This window comes from Balaenoptera acutorostrata, chromosome 4 (assembly GCF_949987535.1).
Source record: "Balaenoptera acutorostrata chromosome 4, mBalAcu1.1, whole genome shotgun sequence".
Taxonomy (NCBI): Eukaryota; Metazoa; Chordata; class Mammalia; order Artiodactyla; family Balaenopteridae; genus Balaenoptera; species Balaenoptera acutorostrata.
In genome coordinates this window covers 83,612,564-83,638,645 of record NC_080067.1, presented here as the reverse complement: position 1 = coordinate 83,638,645, position 26,082 = coordinate 83,612,564, and the positions used below count along the sequence as shown (strand labels likewise).

At 37.9% G+C, this 26,082-nt stretch overlaps 1 protein-coding gene and 1 long non-coding RNA gene across 9 annotated transcripts in view; one reads left to right on the top strand and one right to left on the bottom strand.

The window, feature by feature from the left end:
- Positions 1-5,780, top strand: part of LOC130708087 (uncharacterized) — a 44,213-nt gene extending 38,433 nt beyond the window's left edge. The window contains exon 3 of the long non-coding RNA XR_009008107.1: positions 5,664-5,780. This is a non-coding gene — a long non-coding RNA (uncharacterized LOC130708087). The remainder of the gene's footprint in view (positions 1-5,663) is intronic.
- The window catches only part of IQCB1 (IQ motif containing B1), a 48,990-nt gene that overhangs the window by 20,790 nt on the left and 2,118 nt on the right, over positions 1-26,082 (bottom strand). For 5 of the 8 annotated variants that reach the window (XM_057545081.1, XM_057545075.1, XM_057545076.1 and 2 more), the window contains exons 3-7: positions 23,107-23,218; positions 22,399-22,561; positions 20,402-20,531; positions 7,742-7,835; positions 1,489-1,588 (exon numbers count right to left, since the gene is read on the bottom strand). In XM_057545081.1, coding sequence (XP_057401064.1) covers positions 1,489-1,588; positions 7,742-7,835; positions 20,402-20,531; positions 22,399-22,561; positions 23,107-23,206 — 587 coding nt within the window. In that variant the 5' untranslated portion in view covers positions 23,207-23,218. Of the gene's footprint in view, positions 1-1,488; positions 1,589-5,723; positions 5,983-6,020; positions 6,667-7,741; positions 7,836-20,401; positions 20,532-22,398; positions 22,562-22,736; positions 22,954-23,106; positions 23,219-26,082 lie in introns of those variants that run through there. The other 3 variants (XM_057545080.1, XM_057545082.1, XM_007181841.2) reach the window with 3 other exon arrangements.

Below are 26,082 nucleotides of genomic sequence, written 5' to 3'. Positions count from 1 at the left end.
GCAACCACTGATCTGCTTTCTGTCACTATAAATTAATTTACATTTTCTAGAATTTTATACATAGTTATGATTGTAGATCCTATCTGAACATCATCAGTTTGCAGAAATGATTACTTTGTATTACTAAAGGAAGAGGGGGAAAAAAAGAGCAAAGCAGAGATTCTATGATGGCACAAGTTTGATTTTCTCATCCTTTTAAAGCCAAATCAAAGTATGAGCATTTCTGCTAAATTTCCTGCCTTTGTATACTTTACAAATAAAGAAAATTTTAAGATGTAGGCAGTTTCAATAACCAGATGTGGTTAACTTGCTTGGAAACAATTTGATCCTTTCAGATCTTGCTTTTATTTTGTTTGGATGATCCAGAATGGTGCTCAGTCTAGTGCTATTATCCCCCACTACTAAGATGAAACCATCCTGAGTACTCTCAGTGCTCCATTTTTCATGTAGTTTTCCAGTTTGGCTGCTGGAATCAGTCAGTATTCTTGGCTCTGTGTTTCTGGTACTGCTCCTTTTAATCCTTTTGGATTACTGTTTTCCATGACATTGGATAGTTTCCTCAAACGCATGTGCTGATCAGTACTCTACTGAAAACTTGAAGGGGACTCTGCAGATCTCTGGGGTTCTCTCTTTGTGTAGCTCTCTCTTCTATGGTATCCTGTCTTATGAACTCTAGCCTACTTTTTACCCTCTGCATGTTGTTTCTTACCTGTGTGCACTTGCTTATATTGTTATCTCTGCCTAGAAATACTGTTTTCTCTTCTTCCTCCCTGGCTAATTTCTCATCCGTAAAGTTTCATCTCAGGTGTTAACCTTCTCCAGGAAGTATCCCCCCCTCAGTTTGGTTTAGGAGCTTCTCTAATATTTGTGTACCCTTAAACATTGTAACTTATTACACTGTAATATAATTGTCCTTATGTGTTAGTCTCTTCCACTATACTGGAAGCTATTTGAAGACAAGGTTCATATCTTAATCAATTTTGTAAACCCAATGACAGACAAATACTTGGCACATATAGTAGATGCTTAACAAATCCATATTGAACTGAAAGAATCAATGATTTCAACAGTGTTTACTCTGCCTTTCTATTTTAACCTGGGGAAATTGCCTATTACTTCTTTTATGCCCTTCTATAGCACCTGGCAAATACTAAGCTTGCCGTTTACTAAATAAATATATGATTAAACATTTTTTATTGTGATCCCAATATTTTCCTTCAGATATCACAGTAATTTTTCTTCTCTAAGCCTGAGATTTGGGCTAAAATCTTCTTAAGCTCTGAGATAAGATACAAATTTGATAATAAATTTCCAGTCTTTTACAGTATTTTACAACCATTTTTTCCTGAAATACAATGGTAATAATAGAGCTTTTTAAATGCCATGTACAAGTCATATACAATCGATGATTTTAGGAAAATTGGAATAAAATTGGTAATGCTCTGATCACAAATAAAAAATTCTACATATTTTGTAAGGCCAAGTTACCTGCTGATCTGTAGTATGTTCTGTAGCATGGTCATGACCGTAGATCCTACCTGAACATTGTCAGTTTGTAGTAAGTGCAAGAAATGATCACTTCGCAGTACTGAAGGAAGAGAAGATAAGAAAGATTAAGATTCTATGATGATACAGTGGTATTTACTTGCCCTTTCAAAACCAAGCCAAAGCATAATCATTTCTGTTAAACTTCCTGCCTTTATATACTTTGCAATAAAGATTTTTTAGAATAGTTTCAATAACTATAATAGATAGCTATTCCATTTTTATGGACAGTTACAAATAAAGAAATACTAAGCTAAGATGGGACTTCCCTGGTGGCGCAGTGGATAAGAATCTGCCTGCCAATGTAGGTGACATGGGTTCGATCACTGGTCCGGGAAGATCCCACATGCCACAGAGCAACTAAGCCCATGCGCCACAACTACTGAGCCTGCACTCTAGAGCCCACGAGCCACAACTACTGAGCCCGCGTGCCACAAATACTGAAGCCTATGCACCTAGAGCCTGTGCTCCGCAACAAGAAAGCCACCGCAATGAGAAGCCCGTGCACTGCAGCGAAGAGTAGCCCCTGCTCGCTGCAATTAGAGAAAGCACGAAGACCCAACGCAGCCAAAAATAAATTAAAAAAAAAATAAAGAAATACTAAGCTAAGAATCTGTTATCTCCCCTTAAATTAAAAGTAAAATATAAAATCCTAAGACTGAATCTCCTTTTCTAGCAGTGATTTCAGTGAAGAAAACCAAGTTTTCTGTGAAAAAAAGAGAACGTGAAGGAATAGCAATGGTACAGATGACCGTAATCAGCGGCTCATGTCCTTAAAAATTTAATTGTTATATAATGTGTCATGTTTATCATGTTTGCTAATATCTTATCTTAAATAATAATAAAATCATTAACTACCCAGAAGAGTATTTGTTTTTATTGGTTTATAATTTTTAGGCTCTGAGCAGCCAGTTATGAAGACTTGGCACTGGATGCTTACGCAAGTCGCTTAACCTCTCAAAACACCTATTTCTGCCTCTGTAAAACTAAAAATAACAGCTCTTTCACAGACTACCGTAAAATGTCCTAGAACAGGGTAGGTTCCCAGTAAATGTCAGTTTATAGTCCTTTCTTCACTAACTGATCAGAATTTTTTTTAAAAATAAATTTATTTATTTATTTTTGGCTGTGTTGGGTCTTTGTTGCTGTGCATGGGCTTTCTCTAGTTGCGGTGAGTGGGGGCTACTCTTCGTTGCGGTGTTTGGGCTTCTCATTGCGGTGGCTTCTCTTGTTGCGGAGCATGGGCTCTAGGTGCACAGGCTTCAGTAGTTGTGGCACACGGGCTGTAGAGCGCAGGCTCAGTAGTTGTGGCACACAGGCTTAGTTGCTCCATGGCATGTGGGATATTCCCGGACCAGGGCTCGAACCCGTGTCCCCTGCATTGGCAGGCGGATTCTTAACCACTGCACCACCAGGGAAGCCCCTCAGAATTTTAATTAAAGTGGGATCAGGTATGTTGGCAAGGCAGCTCTGTGAACACTACCCTAGCTTCTACAAAACAACTTTCCTCTTTTCCTCTTTCAGTTTCCTGAGGGAACGTATTTGAACGTATTCTTTCACATACTAACTACTGTTCTTCATTTCTATTTATATAATCCAGTATTTCAATATCTCACCAGATACCATTCTTTTTTAATGTTTAACAACTTCAAAACACAATACCACTACTATTAAATATTTTTATGGCTTCTAATTTTCTATTCTTTAATAGCAAAATAATTCTCCTCTGTAGCTGGGATAAGTGTATTTTTCCATTTTTGTCTACTTAAAGATGTTTCATTAACAACTCTTTAATTAACTTTGAATTCACTGAAATCATGTAGTATCTAGTGTGTATATACCTTTTTTCTATATTGGAAAAATTATGATAATTATTAAAGTTATTCTACTTTATTTTTTATACTGTTTGTCTTATATTATTATATAACTTATTTTTGAAGCCTCTATTATGTTTTTCAAGTGCAGTCAGATAACTATTTGGTCCCCCAAACTAAAACTGATACTTTTGCCCATTTCTTTATTTAATTAAACTTTTTACAATTAAAGTTTCAAACATATGTAAGAGTAGAGAGAACAGTATAATGACCCTGCATGTACCAGTCACTCAACTTTAACAGTGATCAACTCACCAACAATCTTGTTTCACCTATCCCACCTACTTCCTGCCTCCCATTTTATTTGAAAGCAAATCTAAGACATCAAATCATTTTATCCACAAGTATTTCAATACATATTCTCAAAACATATGAATTATTAAAAAATAAAACATAGCCATTATCTAACCTAAATAATCATGATTCCCTGATTTTATCAAATATCCAGTCAGTCCTCCCATTTCCATTTTTTGTGTGAATTTTTAAAAGTTTATTTGAATCAAGATCCAATTAAGAGTCACACATTGGAACTGGTTATCTTTCAAATTTCTTTTAACCTATGGGTTTCTACTTTACCTTTTTTCCCCCTTGCAATTTATTTGTTGATGAAACTATGTCAATTGTCCTATGAGTTTCCCACAGTCTAGCTTTGCTAACTGCATTCCTGGGGTATAATTTAATGTTTCTCTGACCTTCTACAAATTGGTAGTTGGAGCTCCAGGATCAAAATGATTCATGTTTGAATTTTTGGCATATCCATGTCATATGTGAGGTTATGATGAGGCACTTATTATCTGGTTTTCTCTCCTTCTGAGGTGTTGACAGTGATGGATAATTCACTAAAGGTTGCAAAATGGCACTATTCTATCATACCTTTTTCACTTATTAGTTGGGATATGTTTATAAAGAAAAGTTTCTCCTCATCAATATGTAAGAAAAGGCAGTATAAATGCTGGACTCTTCATTTACCAGTTTTCAAAATGAACTGGTCCCCTAGCAGACTCTAATGGTAACTTTTATTAATAGTGGTTAGGGAATATATAAAAAAAGATTAGCAAAATGTTGATAGTTGTTGAAGCTCAGTGATGAGTACATAGGGGTTCATTATACTATTCTACTTTCCATAATAAAAGGTTAAAGTTAATAATCTCACTATATTTGATGAGTTTTAATCCACTGTAGTTATTACCCTTATTACTGTTCAAATTTCCCATTTTTAGCTAGTAGAAGCCTCCTTATGTTGGCTCCTGAGTCCTTTTCACAGAATCCTAATAGACTTTGATTGCTTCCTTCCTATCTAGTATTCAAGATACTTTTGGCTTACCTTGCATATTTTCTACCTCATACCTATATACAGTCAGCCATTTCTCCAAGGAGGTGGTTCTTTTGAGAGAAAAGGTTACTGGACATCCTAATTTTGTATCCAATTGTTTAACTTAGTTTTAATACCTACTTTATTGGTGTTTTAAATCTACAGATTGATCTGCGGAGTATTGTCACATTTGTTATAATTTTTTTTTAAATTTGAAAATGGTGTTAATTTATTAATAATAACTATGAATCCGAAGAGTTGAAACCACCTTAAAAACACCTCCACATACCAGAAAATGACCCAGTTCACAACAATATATATACACATACACATATATAAATTTCTCTGACCTAGTTACAAATTCTATTGCACAGAGTATTCCTCTAGTACATACGTCTTTACTACTCTCTGCCTAATGGAAACATCCTGTTTTGGATAAGAGCCCTGATGCCTGGCAAAGCACCTCACTGCGTGTATCTACTGCCAGCAGATCAAGGAGGCCAGCAAGGAGAAAACACGAATGGCCCTAGAAAAAGGCATAATACATATTTAATCTCCTAATTCCAACCTTATATCAACATACTATAGCAGTTGTTTTCCATGTAAGTTAAATACTACAAGAGTTATGTTTATGAGTCTGAAGTTTAGCTCTACGCTGGGCCTAGAATTTGGCCTCAAAACCGCAATAATGTGACCCTGAAAGAAAAATGTGGCTAATTCTTTAAGTAACACAGAATTTCCAATTTTCTAATTTTTATTGGGTTACAATCGAGAATGTTAATTTAACAACATGATAGAGGTTGGCAGTAATATATATTAGTACAAATGTGTCTATGTTTTATATAAATTTGCAGTTAATCAACTACACTAATAATAAATATAAGAGTTATCTTTTTATTTGGGTCTCTTTCACATTCATGTTTCTTTCACAGGTTAGAAAAACAAACCTTCCCGCAGGAATTGACAAAGCAAAGGAAAGGAGAAGCTCTTACTGGCTGGGATCCACTTCTGGCACTTGTCGCAGAAGTAGGACAGCTGCTCCTCCCTCCACGACACGTCCCCTTCATCACTGTTTAGGGAGTCCCCGCTCTGGTCGTGAGACAAGTCCACGGACGCCTGGTCCTCTGACTCGATGATCAGCAGAGTCTCCCCCTCCACCTCTCCCTCCTCCAGCCCCTCCAAGGTGGACGTTCTTGTGGCTTCATCGTCGTGCCGACTGATCAAACTGCTCAGATGGATGTTACTCTCCATCCCTCCCGGCTTGCAGGTTCAGTGCTCTCGGGAACAATCTCAGTCTCTGGACACTAAGCTTGAAGGGGCTCCTTGCTGACCACACAAACAAACTCTCAGAAGAGCGTCTGCCTGGCTCTACTCAGACACAAGGGGCACTTAAAGCAATTATTTAGAATATACGATCCATCGTCCTTTTTCTGATCAAGTTTAAAAGGACGGTGACCACAAAAAGGCTGAAGATCTCACTAAGCTGTTCTCCATCAACACTCACACACACTTAACGCTGTCTGTTCCATCAATATCTCACACGCATTTCAAGTCACGTTTTTTGAGATCCTTTTGCCAACACCATCTTCTCTCTTTCTGCTTCAAGTTGCTCAGTCAGAAGAATCTGTTCTCCCAAAAGACGAATATTTTCTTTTTTCCGATTTTGCCTCTCAATGTCTCTGATCACTCCATCACGAAGCCTCTGCTGGTCCTGCCGCTGCTTCATATGCACGCCCGCCATGGTGGCCGCCGTCAGCACCACCAAGAGGCCCAGCACCACCTTCGAGCTCCCCGACATCCCGACGCCGGCCACCGCGGCCTCCGCTCTCAGTGCCCCAGGCCTGGGGCCGCCGCCGAGCACGCGCCGTTGTCGGGGCGGGCCAGGCTCGACCCCTCGAGTGCAGAGCCCCAGCTGCCACCAGGCGCGAGCAGTCGCTTGTTATAATTTTTGAAAAGGAATATGGCATATTTAAAAATTTTTCAAGTATTCTCTCTCTCACTGTCTCTCTTTAACTAGGTCTTTAATATCTCACTATAGTGTGGCTAAGTACTTTATATTTTTGGTAAAATAGTTCTTTAAGTTGGGAAGTTTATAATAATATTTGTTCTATAATGGGAAATGGATAATGCTTTTTTTAAAAAGAAGTATTCAAGCATGTTACTTAGCTCTATGTGGCTATAACTACCAAAAGTATTAGTTATACTAATCGAAAGTAGTCGCCTTTAGAAAATGGGAACTGGAGTGAGGTGTGAGGGCCAGGGATTGTGTGTATTTTTTAAACAATTCTTACGGAACTATCTGACTCTTTAAATTATGCACATGCATAATTCTGAGAGTAAAAAATAAAATATTAATATTCAGTTCAATTTTTACATTCTAAAAAATATCAATGTTCTTATATTATTCCTATATAATTACATTTTTCTTAGATTAAATCTTTCAAGAAGGTAAGAATGTTGTCATCATTATTATTAGTTTAATTTCTCAGTCTCAAGGAAACATAATATAAAACTAACATGTATTTGTATTGCTCAATGTAAGTACAGAAATCCTATATAGTAACTTTCAAGTTTAGTAAAATATCATTAGATAAAAGCTTACTCTTACATCAATAGTTAGGCTGTGAGTTAAATTTTATCTATACTCTGTACATAGAGATTTCTATCATACTAAGTCTAAAATATAACTGTAATCTTTGGGGAAAAAAAAAAGATTTTCCCTAGACTAAACTGTTAAGATCATTAATCCTTATCTTAGATTTGCTAAATAGAAAAAGCTAAGGGGAAAGTTATATTTTAGCAATTTTCCGCTTAATGTAATATCTACATTGTTAATGTTGTCTATTTAAAGCTGGAACATCCAAATGTAATTTTATTTTTTGTGTGTGGGGTTATTTCATTTAACTGTGGTTATCTGTAGTTAATGAGGTATTTATTTTTAGAAAAAAAAAATCAAACTGTTAGTGGGTGACTCTACAATGACTATCAATTAAAATATCTTTTTTCTTACCATTCTGGATGAGTTGAACATGTCCTCCCAATAGCCAGAAGAGAGAATCAGTCACAATTTCAAAAAAGTGTAGTAATGCATCTTTTTCTTCACCCTTAACACACACACAAAAAACCAATTGACTTTTCTGTAATTGTTTTAATTAATAAAAAAATAGACTTCTCTTTGAGGAGTCACAGGACCTGGTTTCTGGATCTATCTCAGCTATTTATGAGGTACATATCTTGTAGCTTTTAGTTTCTTAATTTATAAAGCTGTGGTAACAGGCTGGTAATACCTACTCTACTTAACAGAAATGGTTGCTATCCAGAGGTCAAATGGGACAATATACGTAGTATAAGAACTACAAGTTGATAAACTAGGATTTTTCAATACCAGCTATACATAAGAATCATCTATGGAGTTTTAAAAAATATCCCTATGCACAGGCTTTAGTCCAAACATACTGAAATCTGAATCTCCAAAGTTAAAAGTCTGGACATCTGACTTTTTACAAAGTTAGGTGTGTGATTTGGTTATGTAGCCAGGGTTGAAAATCACTGCAATATGCAAATGTAGATGTCAGCATAAAAAGCATTATTATTAGTGCATTTCAGTTGCAGCTTCTACTCTATGACTCCATGAAGGCAGAGACCATGTTATTTAGCTCTCCACTATACACCCAGTGTCTAAAACAGTTCTGACACACAGTGAAAGTTCAATCAATATTTATCCAATAAATAAATGACAATTTTTTCTGCTTCTTTCCTTCTAGAAAGTAGGGTGAGAAATTATTCTACATTAGAGTATGTGTCACAATGGGAAATAAGAAACAGATTACATTCACAATTCTGTCTTACTGGCCACATAATTTTAGTGGAAAGTTGTATAAAGGCTATTAATCTTATCCATGTCCTGAATGTACTGTGGCATACAAGTAATGACAACAGCAAAAACATGGTTGCTATGGTTACTCTTCATAATAATGAAAGTATTTTCTTCCTATTATTCTACCTCAGGGTTAGATAGGTGCTTAAATAGACGTGTACTAACAAATATACCAACAGTCAAAAAAGAAAGAAGTGTAACATTAGATCAAGAATCCCTTTAGTCCAATAAACTGCCTTAGCCAGTTTCACTGAAATAAAGGGCATGGTAATCTTCATTGCTGCCAACCTCGAAGTATAGTGCTGGGCTCCTATACTTACTGATTTCCTTTAAAAACCCATTAGATAATGTCACCCACAAATTCATGGCCTCTGAGACTGGTTAACAAAATTTACCCTTAAGTCACTACAAAATTCTGGCAGTTATTTTTCTATTCTTACATATAAAATACATATATTGGGTTGGCCAAAAAGTTCATTCGGGTTTTTCTGTAACATGTTATGAAAAACCCAAACGAACTCTGGCCAACCTAATATATATATATGTATGTGTGTGTGTGTGTGTGTGTATGCATATATATATATATATATGCACGTATATATGTATATGTGTATGCATATTTTAACGAGTTTGCAGTTTAGGCCATAATACCCTGTGTATGTCCCACCATGTGCTCTACTACCTACCTGCTAGCTAATTTAAAAATATATATATAATTGGGAAACAACTAGGTAGATAGAACTAATAGATAAATTCAGTTTTCTTTTTCTTTTTTTATCACTAGAAACAGAATTTTGATTAATTTTAAACCAAAGTCCAAATTGTTCCATTTTAGTCTGTGCTGATAATTAACTTTTTCTGTGCTTCCCATTGCCATGATGACCCATCAACAAACAAGTGCGGGAACCTTCAAGATGGTGGAGGAGTAAGACGTGGAGATCACCTTCCTCCCCACAAATACATCAAAAATACATCTACATGTGGAACAATGACTACAGAACACCTACTGAATGCTGGCAGAAGACCTCAGACTTCCCAAAAGGCAAGAAAATCCCCACGTACCTGGGTAGGGCAAAATAAAAAAGAAAAACCACAGACAAAAGAATAGGGATGGGACCTGCACCTCTGGGAGGGAGCTCTGAAGGAGGAAAAGTTTCCACACACTAGGAAGCCCCTTCACTGTCGGGGACAGGGGGTGACCAGGGGGGAAGCTTCGGAGCCATGGAGGAGAGTGCAGCAACAGGGGTGCAGAGGGCAAAGCGGAGAGATTCTCGCACAGAGGATCGGTGCCGACCAGCACTCACCAGCCTGAGAGGCTTGTCTGCTCACCCACCAAGGCGGGTGGGGGCTGCGAGCTAAGGCTCAGGCTTTGGAGGTCAGATGCCAGGGAGAGGACTGGGGTTGGCTGCGTGAAGTCTGCCTGAAGGGGGCTAGTGCACCACAGCTAGCCGGGAGGGAGTCCGGGAAAGAATCTGAACCTGCCTAAGAGGCAAGAGACCATTCTTTTGGGGTGCGTAAGTAGAGCGGATTCCTGCTCTGTGTGCCCAGAGACAGCAGAGCACTGCCTAAGCGAGCTCCAGAGATGGGCATGAGCCACGACTGTCAGCTTGGACCACAGAGATGGGCATGGACCACTAACGCTGCCGCCGCTGCCACCAAGAATCCTATGTGCAAGCTCAGGTCACTATCCACACCCTCCCTGGGAGGCTGTGTAGCATGCCACTGCCAGGGTCCCATGATCCAGGGACAACTTCCCTGGGAGAACACAAGGCACACCTCAGGCTGTTGCAATGTCACACTGGCCTCTCCCTCCACAGGCTTGCCCCACATGCCAATTATGACTACTGTACCCCTCCCTCTCCCTGGCCTGAGTGAGCAAGAAAGCCCTAATCAGCTGCTGCTTTAACCCCCTCCTGTCTGGGTGGCGAACAGATGCTTAAGGGGGGCCTACACGCAGAGGCGGGGCCAAAACCAAAGCTGAACCCCAGGAGCTGTACGAACAAAGAAGAGAAAGGGAAATTTCTCTGTGCAGCCTCAGAAGCAGTGGATTAAATCCCCACAATCAACTTGATAAACCCTGCATGTTTGGAATACAGGAATAGACAACGAATGTTCCCAAAATTGAGGTGGTGGACTTTGGAGCAACTGTAGACGTGGGGTTTGCTTTCTGCGTCTGATTTGTTTTTTGGGTTTAGGTTTATCTTAGTTTAGTTTTTAGTGCTTGTTATCATTGGTGGATTTATTAGTTTGGTTACTCTCTTCCTTTTTATTTTATTTTTATTAAAAAAAATTTTTTTTCCTTTTTTCTCTTTTTGTGAGTGTGTGTGTATATGTTTCTTTCTGTGATTATTGTCGGTTTAAGTTTGCTTTTACCATTTGTCCTAGGGTTCTGTCTGTTCGTTTTTGTTGTTGTTGTTGTTTGGTTTTGTTTGTTTTCTTTTTATCAGTGTGTGTGTGTATGTTTCTTTGTGTGATTTTGTCTGTATAGTTTTGCTTTTACCATTTGGTTTGGGGTTCTATCTGTTCATTTTTTTCTGTTGTTTTTTTTCCTTCCTTTTCTTCTGAGCCATGTGGCTGGCAGGGTCTTGGTGCTCTGGCCAGGTGTTAGGCCTGAGCCTCCGAGGTGGGAGAGCCAAGTCCAGGACACTGGACCACCAGAGACCTCCAGGCTCCACGTAATATCAATCAGCAAGAGCTCTCCCAGAGATCTCCATCTCAACACTAAGACCCAGCTCCATCCAACAGCCAGCAAGCTCCAGTGCTGGACGCCCATGCCAAACAACTAGCAAGACAGGAACACAACCCCACTCGACAGCAGAGAGGCTGCCTAAAGTCATAATAAGTTCACAGACACCCCAAAAAACACCACCAGACACGGCCCTGCCCACCAGAAGGACAAGATCCAGCCTTACCCAGCAGAACACAGGCACCAGTCCCCTCCACCAGGAAGCCTACCCAAGCCACTGAACAAACCTCACCCACTGGGGGCAGACACCAAAAATAACGGGAACTATGAACCTACAGCCTGTGAAAAGGAGACCTCAAACACTGTAAGTTAAACAAAATGAGAAGACAAAGAAATATGCAGCAGATGAAGGAGCAAGGTAAAAACCCATGAGACCAAAGAAATGAAGAGGAAATAGGCAGTCTACCTGAAAAAGAATTCAGAGTAACGATAGTAAAGATGATCCAAAATCTCAGAAATAGAATGGAGAAAATAGAAGAAACGTTCAACAAGGACCTAGAAGAACTAAAGAGCAAACAAACAATGATGAACAACACAATAAGTGAAATTTAAAATACTCTAGAAGGAATCAATAACAGAATAACTGAGGCAGAAGAACGGATAAGTGACCTGGAAGATAGAATAGTGGAAATAACTGCCACAGAGCAGAATAAAGAAAAAAGAATGAAAAGAACTCAGGACAGTCTCAGAGAACTCTGGGACAACATTAAACACACCAACATTCGAATTATAGGGGTCCCAGAAGAAGAAGAGAAAAAGAAAGGGTCTGAGAAAACATTTGAAGAGATTATAGTTGAAAACTTCCATAACATGGGAAAGGAAAGAGTCAATCAAGTCCAGGAAGCACAGAGAGTTCCATACAGGATAAATCAAAGGAGAAACATGCCAAGACACATATTAATCAAACTACCAAAAATTAAATGCAAAGAAAAAATATTAAAAGCAGCAAGGGAAAAGCAACAAACAACATACAAGGGAATCCCCATAAGGTTAACAGCTGATCTTTTAGCAAAAACTGCAAGCCAGAAGGGAAAGGCAAGACATATTTAAAGTGATAAGGAAAAACCTACAACCAAGATTACTCTACCCAGCAAGGATCTCATTCAGATTCAACGGAGCAATTAAAAACTTTGCAGAAAAGCAAAAGTTAAGAGAATTCAGCACCACCAAACCAGCTTTACAACAAATGCTAAAGGAATTTCTCTAGGCAGGAAACACAAGAGAAGGAAAAGACCTACAAAAAACACACGCAAAACAATTAAGAAAATGGTAATAGGAACATACATGTCAATAATTACCCTAAAAGTAAATGGATTAAATGCTCCAACCAAAAGACACAGACCGGCTGAATGGATACAAAAACAAAACCCATATATATTCTGCCTACAAGAGACCCACTTTAGACCTAGGGACACATACAGACTGAAAGTGAGGGGATGTAAAAAGATGTTCCATGCAAATGGAAATCAAAAGAAAGCTGGAATAGCAATACTCATATCAGACAAAATAGACTTTAAAATAAAGACTATTACAAGAGACAAAGAAGGACACTACATAACGATCAAGGGATCAATCCAAGAAAAAGATATAACAATTGTAAATATTTATGCACCCAACATAGGAGCACCTCAATACATAAGACAAATGCTAACAGCCATAAAAGGGGAAATCAACAGTAACACAATCATAGTAGGGGACTTTAACACCCCACTTTCACCAATGGACAGATCATCCAAAATGAAAATAAATAAGGAAACACAAGCTTTAAATGACACATTAGACCAGATGGACTTAATTGATATTTATAGGACATTCCATCCAAAAACAACAGAATACACTTTCTTCTCAAGTGCACATGGAACATTCTCCAGGACAGATCATACCTCGGGTCACAAATCAAGACTCAGTAAATTTAAGAAAATTGAAATCATATCAAGTATCTTTTCCGAACACAATGCTATGAGACTAGATATCAATTACAGTAAAAAAAAAAAATTGTAAAATATACAAACACATAAAGGCTAAACAATATGCTACTAAATAACCAAGAGATCACTGAAGAAATCAAAGAGGAAATCAAAAAAATACCTAGAAACAAATGACAATGAAAACATGATGACCCAGAAACATTTTCTGGGGGAGGGGCAAGATGGCGGAAGAGTAAGACGCAGAGATCACCTTCCTTCCCACAGATACAGTAGAAATACATCTACACGTGGAACTGCTCCTACAGAACACCCACTGAACGCTGGCAGAAGACGTCAGACCTCCCAAAAGTCTGAGCTGTGTGGATGAAAGGCTCTTGGTGCTCCAGCCAGGCATCAGGGCTGTGCCACTGAGGTGGGAGAGCCAACTTCAGGACACTGGTCCACAAGAGACCTCCCAGCTCCACGTAATACCAAATGGCAAAAATCTCTCAGAGATCTCCATCTCAACATCAAGACCCAGCTCCACTCAACGACCAGCAAGCTACAGTGCTGGACACCCTATGCCAAACAACTAGCAAGACAGGAACACAGCCCCATCCATTAGCAGAGAGGCTGCCTAAAATCATAATAAGGCCACAGACACCCCAAAACACACCACCAGACGTGGATGTCCCCACCAGAAAGACAAGATCCAACCTCATCCACCAGAACACAGGCACTAGTCCCCTCCACCAGGAAGCCTACACAACCCACTGAACCAACCTTAGCCACTGGGGACAGATACCAAAAACAACGGGAACTACGAACCTGCAGCCTGTGAAAAGGAGACCCCAAACACAGTAAGATAAGCAAAATGAGAAGACAAAAAACCACACAGCAGGTGAAGGAGCAGGGTCAAAACACACCAGACCTAACAAATGAAGAGGAAATAGGCAGTCTACCTGAAAAAGAATTCAGAATAATGATAGTAAAGATGATCCAAAATCTTGGAAATAGAATAGACAAAATGCAAGAAACATTTAACAAGGACGTAGAAGAACTAAAGAGGAACCAAGCAATGATGAAAAGCACAATAAATGAAATGAAAAATACTCGAGATGGGATCAATAGTAGAATAACTGAGGCAGAAGAAAGGATAAGTGACCTGGAAGATAAAATGGTGGAAATAACTACTACAGAGCAGGATAAAGAAAAAAGAATGAAAAGAACTGAGGACAGTCTCAGGGACCTCCGGGACAACATTAAACGCACCAACATTCGAATTATAGGGGTCCCAGAAGAAGAAGAGAAAAAGAAAGGGACTGAGAAAATATTTGAAGAGATTATAGTTGAAAACTTCCCTAATATGGGAAAGGAAATAGTTAATCAAGTCCTGGAAGCACAGAGAGTCCCATACAGGATAAATCCAAGGAGAAACACGCCAAGACACATATTAATCAAACTATCAAAACATGATGACCCAAAACCTATGGGATGCAGCAAAAGCAGTTCTAAGATGGAAGTTTATAGCAATACAATCATACCTCAAGAAACAAGAAAGGGCTTCCCTGGTGGCGCAGTGGTTGAGAATCCGCCTGCCAATGCAGGGGACACGGGTTCGAGCCCTGGTCTGGGAAGATCCCACATGCCGCGGAGCGGCTGGGCCCGTGAGCCACAATTGCTGAGCCTGCGCATCTGGAGCCTGTGCTCCGCAACAAGAGAGGCCGCGATAGCGAGAGGCCCGCGCACCGCGATGAAGAGTGGCCCCTGCTTGCCACAACTGGAGAAAGCCCTCGCACAGAAACGAAGACCCAACACAGCCATAAATAAAAAATAAATTAAAAAAAAAAAGAAACAAGAAAAATCTAAAACAACCTAACCTTACACCTAAAGCAATAAGAGAAAGAAGAGCAAAAAACCCCCCACAGTTAGCAGAAGGAAAGAAATCATAAAGATGAGAGCAGAAATAAATGAAAAAGAAATGAAGGAAACAATAGCAAAGATCAATAAAACAAAAGCTGGTTCATTGAGAAGATAAACAAAATTGATAAACCATTAGCCAGACTCATCAAGAAAAAAACAGAGAAAACTCAAATCAAAAGAATTAGAAATAAAAAACTAACAAATGACACTGCAGAAATACGAAGGATCATGAGAGACTACTACAAGCAACTATATGCCAATAAAATGGACAACCTGGAAGAAATGGATGAATTCTGAGAAAAGTACAACCTTCCAAGACTGAACCAGGAAGAAATAGAAAATATGAACAGACCAATCACAAGTAATGAAATTGAAACTGTGATTAAAAACCTTCCAACAAACAAAAGCCCAGGACCAGATGGCTTCACAGGTGAATTCTATCAAACTTATCCTTCTCACACTCTTCCAAAATATAGCAGAGGGAGTAACACTCCCAAACTCATTCCACGAGGCCACCATCACCCCAATACCAAAACCAGACAAAGATGTCACAAAAAAAGAAAACTAAAGACCAATATCACTGATGAACACAGATGCAAAAATCCTCAACAAAATACGAGCAAACAGAATCCAACAGCACATTAAAAGGATCATACAGCATGATCAAGTGGGGTTTATCCCAGGGATGCAAGGATTCTTCAATATATGCAAATCAATCAATGTGATACACCATATTAACAAATTGAAGGATAAAAAACATACGATAATCTCAATAGATGCAGAAAAAGCTTTCGACAAAATTCAACACCCACTTATGATAAAAACTCTCCAGAAAGTGGGCATAGAGGGAACCTACCTCAACGTAATAAAGCCCATATATGACAAATCCACAGCCAACATCATTCTCAATGGTGAAAAACTGAAACCATTTCTTCTAAGATCAGGAAAAAGACAAGGTTGCCCACTCTCACTACTATTATTCAACATAGTTTTGGAAGTTTTAGCCACAGCAATCAGAGAAGAAAAAGAAATAAAAGGAATCCAAATCAGAAAAGAAGAAGTAAAGCTGTCACTGTTTGCAGATGACATGATACTACACATAGAGAATCCTAAAGATGCTACCAGAAAACTACTAGAGCTAATCAATGAATTCGGTAAAGTAGCAGGATACAAAATTAATGCACAGAAATCTCTTGCATTCCTATACATTAATGATGAAAAATCTGAAAGAGAACTTAAGGAAATACTCCCATTTACCATTACAACAAAAAGAATAAAATACCTAGGAATAAACCTACCTAAGGAGACAAAAGACCTGTATGCAGAAAACTATAAGACACTGATGAAAGAAATTAAAAACGATACAAACAGATGGAGAGATATACCATGTTCTTGGATTGGAAGAATCAATATAGTGAAAATGACTATACTACCAAAGCAATCTACAGATTTAATGCAGTCCCTATCAAACTACCAATGCCATTTTCCACAGAACTAGAACAAAAAATTTTACAATTTGTATGGAAACACAAAAGACCCTGAAGAGCCAAAGCAATCTTGAGAAAGGAAAAAGGAGCTGGAGGAATCAGGTTCCCTGACTTCAGACTATAGCACAAAGCTATAGTAATCAAGACAGTATGGTACTGGCACAAAAACAGAAATATAGATCAATGGAACAGGATAGAAAGCCCAGAGATAAACCCACGCACATATGGCCACCTTATCTTTGAGAAAGGAGGCAAGGATATACAATGGAGAAAAGACAGCCTCTTCAATAAGTGGTGCTGGGAAAACTGGACAGCTAAATGTAAAACAATGAAATTAGAACACTTCCTAACACCATACACAGAAATACACTCTAAATGGATTAAAAACTTCAATGTAAGGCCAGACACTATAAAACTCTTAGAGGAAAACATAGGCAGAACACTGTATGACATAAACCACAGCAAGATCCTTTTTGACCCACCTCCTAGAGAAACGTGAATAAAAACAAAAATAAACAAATGGGACCTAATGAAACTTAAAAGCTTTTGCACAGCAAAGGAGACCATAAACAAGTCAAAAGACAACCCTCAGAATGGGAGAAAAGATTTGCAAATGAAGCAATTGAGAAAGGATTAATCTCCAAAATTTACAAGCAGCTCATGCAGCTCAGTATGGAAAAAAGAAACAACCCAATCCAAAAATGGGTAGAAGACCTAAATAGACATTTCTCCAAAGAAGATATACAGATTGCCAACAAACACATGAAAGGATGCTCAACATCACTAATCATTAGAGAAATGCAAATCAAAACCACAATGAGGTATCACCTCACATCGGTCAGAATGGCCACCATCAAAAAATCTACAAACAGTAAATGCTGGAGAGGGTGTGGAGAAAAGGGAGCCCTCTTGCACTGTTGGCGGGATTGTAAACTGATACAGCCACTATGGAGAACAGTATGGAGGTTCCTTAAAAAACTAAAACTAGAACTACCATATAACCCAGCAATCCCACTACTGGGCATATACCCTGAGAAAACCATAATTCAAAAAGAGACATGTATCACAATGTTCATTGCAGCACTATTTACAATACCCAGGACATGGAAGCAACCTAAGTGTCCATCAACAGATGAATGGATAAAGAAGATGTGGCACATATATACAATGGAATGTTACTCAGCCATAAAAAGAAATGAAACTGAGAAATGAAACTTATTTGTACTGAGGTGGATGGACCTAGAGTCTGTCATACAGAGTGAAGTCAGAAAGAGAAAAATAAATACCATATGCTAACATATATATGGAATGTAAAAAAAAATGGTTTTGATGAACCTAGGGGCAGGACAGGAATAAAGATGCAGACGTAGAGAATGGACTTGAGGACACAGGGAGGGGAAGGGTAAGCTGGGACGAAGTGAGAGAGTAGCACTGACATATATACACTACCAAATGTAAAATAGATAGCTAGTGGGAAGCAGCTGCATGGCACAGGGAGATCAGCTTGGTACTTTGTGACCACCTAGAGAGGTGGGATAGGGAAGGTGGGAGGGAGACGCAAGAGGGAGGGGATATGGGGATATATGTATACATATAGCTGATTCACTTTTTTATACAGCAGAAACAAACACAACATTGTAAAGCAATTATACTCCAATAAAGATGTTAAAAAAAACAAAAAACAAGTGCAACAGGAAGAACTGGATGGGCTCAGTGGCAGAGGCTGGGCTTTCAGGCCAAGGAGAGCTGGTCCTCCTGCCTTACCAGCCTGTCCATCACACCAGTACCTGCTCCATTGGAACCTGAGTCATGGACTCAGACAGCAACTTCCTGCCTGGATTCTGGACACTTCTGTGTCCTCCTGGTCCTGTGCACTGAATCCTGTCTCTCGTCATTTTCTTTTTATTCACCATTTTAATTTGTTCTGTGGTCAAGTGGCCCTCTTTTTTTGTAGCTGATTTACTCCCTTTGATGTATATACTAAAGAATTTTTTATCTCTATACAAATACCATGATTAAGAATAAGAAAGTATTATGAAAAGTACTGAAGGACTATATAAATGAAAAGAATATAAGTATTATTGCTTTTAAGTGGGGAATATTAAATAAAAGTGCTTTGAAGAAAACATAAAGCTTTCATAATGGTCTGAGCTATTCATGAGATGGAAATTCATTTTACAAAGGAGGAAGCTGAGATAGAGTGAAATCAAGTGATTTGACCAAGAACCCAGAGTTAGTTTGTGGCACAGCCAGAAAAGAAATCAAGTTCAACACAATTTCTATAGTTCATGCCGCTTTAACTGAACTGAATTATATCTAGCAAATATGCAAATATTTATTTACTGCTAGCATCCCTCAAAATGTCAATGGAGATGCTAGAAGTGGCATCTGTGACCCATATACTCTACCACTAAGTTAAATTCTCTGCCAACAATACTTCTCATATTCAAACCACTCTTTTGTCCATACTGTTGTATATCTTGCTCAATTTCACTCTTAAACTTTTTAAACTTATTTTTTTGAATTAAAAATATATCTGTCTTAGGTTTTCTATAAGAAATACCTAGAGATTTTATCTACTTTATTAGCCTGAGAGTTGTTTAAATGCAAAACTATGTCTATTCCTTATATACCCAAAGCATCTCAAATGGAACTTAACATCCTATAGTGACTTACATTATTTCCCTTCATAATTCACAAAAGTTGTGAATCTGCTCTATCTCTGATGTGGCAGTAGGCCCAAATGTACATATAGCCAAGAACTCTTCCAAGGTGGAATTTCAGCCTTGCGGATTTATCACTCCTTATATATTCTATATCCAAACTGATCTAATTGACATTTACAGAACATTACACACTACAACTGAGGAGTTCACATTCAGGTATACGGGGAGTCTTTGCTTTTGCATGGTACCATGTTAAATGAAATCTGTGTATGTCAAAAGCTTTACATGTCCCTGATATCCATGAGTTTCAGTTAAGACAGCACTGTGCAAAGTAGGACTGCTTGTAATGGAACCTTCACCACTATAAAACATATGGAGTGCCATAAAACAAGTCTGAAAATACTTCAAAGGTCTGAAATGACACAGAGTATGTTATCTGACATGACAGAATTAAATTAGAAACTGATAACAATAAAACACCAACAAAACCCTCAAATATTTTGAAACTAAGCAACATACTTCTAAATGATCCATAGGTCAAAAAAAAAAAAAAAAGTACATATAGCATCCAGCACAATTCACCCAAGAAATACTTGTTGGAGTGAAATGAATCCAAATGTTTAGGCTGAAATATTTTGACTAGAGAGGATCTGAAGGAGCATATAGAAAGTGCACCTTTATTCTTCTTCACCATTGGAGCTACTGAGAAAAGCCTTGGGCCTAGAGAACAATACTTTCTTCCACTACTGATTTAAGTAGAAGGTATGTTTTAGGAAAATGCTACGGAAATAAATGTCTATGGGTGATGCTCAAAACTGAGTAGTAAAACAGATCCTTCAAAAAGCATACTGTCATACAATATGCTTCAGTTCAGTCAGCACTTTAAAAATTTCAAATGTAGAGATTTTCTTTTTTTTGATTGTAGCTTTAAAAATGTTTGAATCCATTACTCTAATTGTACTTTCAGCCAAATATTGCACACTTGAAAAAACAATGTGGAACATCGTCTCAAGAATTAACCTGTTTTGGCTACAAAACAAAAAACCCTAAATAAATACATATACCTTAGCTGCGTTGATGAAACATGTTTGCAATTGCCTCCCCAAAACCAGAAAATTTTCTGCAGCTGATGGAAGTAATTCATTGTAAAATTCCTCTGCATCTTCTCCTGGTTCCAAGCCCACACAGCAATGGCTGAAATAAGAGCACAAGTTTGTGATTAAGTTTGTGCTAATTATAAATTTTAGATGAATGCTAAAGCTTCTATAGACATGGTGTCTTAATGAGAATTTTTAGTATCTTTCTTTTGTTGCCAAGCCAATAAAGAACTTTTACAGGAAAATTAGTGTAACAACTTTCTTAACAAGTAACAAGTAAACAGTGGTGTGGATTTTGCCTGTACTTAGAGCTAGGACTTACATGTCCTAAAAACTTACTTGTCAATCCTTCAGGAAACAAAATACACTTGGCTCACAATAAAGAGAAAGAGGCAAGTTTTCAGTGAAGGGGCTACACACACTCTAAAAGCAACAGAATACCATTCAGGAGTAACATATGTGTTAACTGATACATTTTACACATCAGATAGCTGAAAAATAGCTAGGGTAGCATTAGTCTACAAGGGACAGATTATCAATTTTTTCCAATAGATCTACTTTCCTAAAATCTGCAAAATATCTGATTGCACATTCCCTACATCAGAAGAGGAGACAGCAAAAACTCTAGTAGGAACAGTTTACAATATACATTGAAAGAGAGAAGGTCATTTAGAGAAATGGGTCCTCTTGAAACCACACATAAAGTCACCCCCTGGATATGAAACGAGTATATTCAAAAGCCTCAATGGTAAGAACTATTTGTGCAGACTAATACCAAAAAAAGTCCCCAATCCAAGAATGGTCTCTATGTGTGTAGTCTAATGAGTAAGTACCGATGTTAGAGGCTTATGCAGACACTGATAAGCAAGAGTGACTACATACTGAGTACACTAAAAACTGACTAATGCTTTTTTTTTTTTGCATATCAGTTCCTAAGGTCAATAGCCTTACACTCACATGTACCAGTTTCTCTTTTCCCTTTGGTTTCTAAAGTTAATTAAGAGTACTATTTTCATTGAAAATGTTAATAAATGAAATACGTTTTTTGTACATTCACAAACATGGGGATTTCTTAAGACTTGGAGTCCACTTCTGAGAGCCTAGCTCAATCAATATTTCCATGAGCTAACATATCTAACAACACAAAGACATAAGGCTCTATTTACTTAAGGAAATAATTAATCTTGAAAATTAAGGTATAAAAAAATATTACATGTGTTAACTGTTTTTCCTAACTGTATACCTTGAATCTGGCCTTTATCTATCTATGTTTAATTATAAGCAGTTTCAAAAGCTAAGATCCAACTAGTACTGCACATTTTCAGTTACTTAATTAGGAAGTGGCTTAGACACTGAGAACACCTGATTTATTTTATTGCCTCCTATATGAAAAAAGATTTTGATCTTTTTCTCGTAATTTCTAGCATGGCAGTAGATCAGTAAATGCTACTTCTAAATTTATTGACATGATTTGGGTTACTTAATGAAATATACAGTTGAGACAGCTAAACCAATATACTGTGAAATGAAGTTTCTGTATCTCTTCTCCTGCAGTCCTTTGCTTATGCCTTTCATTTCAGCACCTATTTCATTCTGCCTTGTATGATAAATCCACATGACTGTCATCCCATGTCTACTGTAAGTTTTTCCAGTACAGAGCCAGTGCCTTAATCTCTTCATTTCTTCAATATTCTTTAGTCTTTAGTCTATTAGGCCCTTGGGATTCAGTGGTGAGCACAAGATCACCATCTTCGTAGAGCTTATGGAGTGAAATTTTTGACAGTGAAATATTCACAAATACAGTTAGGAATAATAATATATAGTATGAAGGAAAAGTACATCCATAACATACCATGGGAGGTTGCCAATGCTTGTTAGCCAGATGAAGAAAAGAAAGCAAATGTTGAAATTAAGAATCTACTACTATATCCCTCAACAACAAGCTGATTTATTGTTCATTTTACCTTAGTATCTGTGTAAGCTGGGAAATTGTAGTCCAACCACCCTGGATTCGAGAACAATCTTGACTGAGGACCAAGAGGCAATACCGAATGAGATCATAACAATATATATCTTGTTTGACTTTCTTCAACTCTGAGCTTCCAAAAGGTGTGTTGTTTATTATTTCTAAGGCAAAAGGAAATAAGATACACTTATTTTTGCTCAATAAATCCAAGAGCTATCCATATTTTTATAGGTTGAATAATGACTAAAAATACATTTAAAAGGAAAAAGAAATCACTGCTTTATCACAGTGTTAAGATTTCACTGAACAAATTAAAAACAAATGCTAAAATTGTACCCATGGGGCTTCCCTGGTGGCGCAGTGGTTGAGAGTCTGTCTGCCGATGCAGGGGACGAGGGTTCAAGCCCTGGTCTGGGAGGATCCCGCATGCAGCGGAGCGGCTGGGCCCGTGGGCCACGGCTGCTGAGCCTGCGCGTCTGGAGCCTGTGCTCCGCAGCGGGAGGGGCCGCGACGGTGGGAGGCCCGCGCACTGCGATGAGGAGTGGCCCCCGCTCGCCGCAACTGGAGAAAGCCCTCGCACAGAAACGAGGACCCAACGCAGCCATAAATAAATAAATAAATAAAAATTTAAAAAAAAAAAAATTGTACCCATGATGGAATTTGTTTTGTTAAACAGTGTCAGCCGATCACAAAAAGATTTTCTTACCTTTTAACTTCAACAGTATAACAGGGACATTCTGCTCAGGACTTATTGCAACTTCAGCAGCTAGAGATAAGATCCTTGGGTCTGTACCCATTGCCTTCATTTCTCATACCACCTATATTTGACAGAATCAGAAAAATAAAGGTCAATAGCCTAAAACATTCACCCCCTAAATAATGTTTGAAATATAAATGACAACAGCTTTGCTTGGTTCAAGAAGTGAAGGGTAGATTTTTCTCATTTCTTCCTTATAGGGAGAAACTGGTTTTTCCAACTAGTGTACCTCTAAAAGAGCTAAAGACCCTTATACCTTACTGTAACAGCTACACTAGGTACTGTTTATTGTGCACTCTCTAAGAGTCAGAAACTGTGCTTGGTGCTTCACATTCACTCTCTCTAATCTGCACAACAATCCTAGGTCAGGAGTTAATTTTCTTTTATCATGAAAGAGAAACTGAGTGTGCAGAAATGAGCTAATACAGGCCTAAGACTGATATCTTTTTTAAAGGTCTCCTTACAAGGTTGGCCCTTGCCTGATGTCTAGGAACTTGGATTTCAGGAGGGTTTCCACCAGTTTCCTAATATGACTGGCTCACTGGGCCTAAACTGTTTGTAAAAACAATGCGGTTTATGTTGAACACCTGCTTTCCTTCCTGAAGTCTGGAATTCTGATATGTGGTAGCAGATGATGCCTACATGACCATCTCCAATAAAGACTCTGTCACTGAGTCTCTAGTGAGCGTCCCTGGTAAACAACACTTCAACATGTTATTACAACTCACTGAAGGAGGAATTAAGCATGTCCTATGTGACTCCGCTGGGAGAGGACTCTTGGAAGTTTGCACCTGTTCTCCTCTGAATTTCATCTCATGTGCCTTCTCCCTTTGATGATTTTCCTTTGTATCCTTTTAGTGTAATAAATCATAGCTATGATTACGATTATATCCTGAGAACTATGAGCCCTCCTAGCAAATTACTAAACCTGGAGTTGGTCCTGGGGATTCCCAACACACAACTCAGAAATGTTATTATAAGATAACCAAAGCTTGTTTATAAATAGCATAGTGAATAAATCGATTATCTTAAAAAAAAATCCACATCCCAATTCAATTTGTTGCTAAAACTTTTCTTTAAAAAATTTATAGAAAATTAAATTCTTTTAATTTAAGCATTCAAAGCTCAAAGATACCATTTTAAAAAAAGTATAATCTTAACTTATTTATAATTAATAAATACTAACATATATTAAGTGCTTACTATGAATTAAGCACTGTGCTAAGTGCTTTCATATGCATTATCTCATTTAATCCTCACAACAGGACTATGAGGTAAAGCCTTTAATCACCTACATTTTACAGATTAAAAAAAAGTAAAGTTTGAAGAAGTTAAGAAACTTGTCATGGTTCCACCAGCATGTGGTGGAGTCAGTATTCAAATCCAGATCAGTATGAATCCAATTTCCATTACAATGTTCATTATATTCCTTCCCACATAAAAGAGTAAAGAAACACAAAACATATTCCCAAATAACCTACTTCTCACTTTTTAAGCTATTATTCTTCATAACTGGCACCACAGTTCACCCTTTATATTAAAGAGTTGGGAATTTCCCTGGTGGTCCAGTGGTAAAGAATCCACCTTCCAATGCAGGGGATGCGGGTTTGATCCCTGGTTGGGGAACTAAGATCCCACATGCCGCGGGGCAACTAAGCCCACACACCACAACTACTGAGCCCACACGCCTCAACTAGAGAGCCCGTGTGCCACAAACTACAGAGCCCACACGCTCTGGAGCCCACGCCACAACGAGAGAGAAAATGTGCAGGCCATGACTAGAGAGAAGCTCGCATGCCGCCACGAAGAGCTCCCGTGCCGCAACGAAAGATCCCACATGTTGCAACTAAGACTCGATACAGCCAAAAATAAGATAAATAAATAAATAAAATAAATATTGAAAAAACAAGAGTTGGCCATAATACAGGATCCAAAAATCATTCCTTTTTAGGTAAAATACACATCATTAAAAAACAAGTTTTCTGGAAACATTTTTAAAGAAAGCCCAGCACAACTCTTGGCACACTAACTTTCTAGGAGAGTGGATATAGTTATCTCATTCTTTCCAATGGCTGCATTATGCTATGCTTCCTTTGTAAGAGTGTATCAAAATATATTTAAACATCTCCTCTACTGGAAGTCATTCAGAGTGTATGCTAGTACAAGCAATGCTGCAATGAATATCAAAGTATATGTCTTAGGTACTCATGATAGTACTCTGTGGGATGAATTCTTCCCTTGCAGTCAGATGGCCGGGTGGCAGGACACATATTTTAAAATTTTTGATTAGATACCAAATTTTTCTCCAAAATGGGTGTTCCAATTTACACTTCCACCAACAATGTATGAGGGTGTTCATTTTACTATGCCTTCAATAGTACCTAATGTTATATTTTACATTTTTGTCAATCCGCTAGGTGAAAAATGGTATCTCCTTGTTTTAATTTTTATTTCTTTGATTATTAGGGAGGTTCAGCACGTTTCATGTTCACTGGCCATTTATTCTTTTATATATTTTCTCTTCACATACCTCAACAATTTTTCTATTGGCTTGTCTTATTCTTTTGTAGAAGCTTTAAGTTTTTCATACATGGATATACACCCTTTATCTTTTATATAGGCTATAAACACTTTATCCTCATCTGTCGTTTATTTTTTAAAGCTTGATTATGGTTTTACTGTAGTTTTACAATTTTTATGTAGTCAAGTATAACAATCTTCCCTCTATAACTTCTGCCTTTGGAGTCATGCTTAGAAAGGTCCTCCCTACCCTAAGAGCTAAAATATAATCTCCTAATTTTTTCTACTGTTTTTATTATTTTGTTTTACTTATATCTTCATAAACATACAACTTTATTTATATCTTCAATACAAATGTAAGTTATTTTTGTGAGTGGTTTAAGATAGGAAGCTACCTTAATGAGG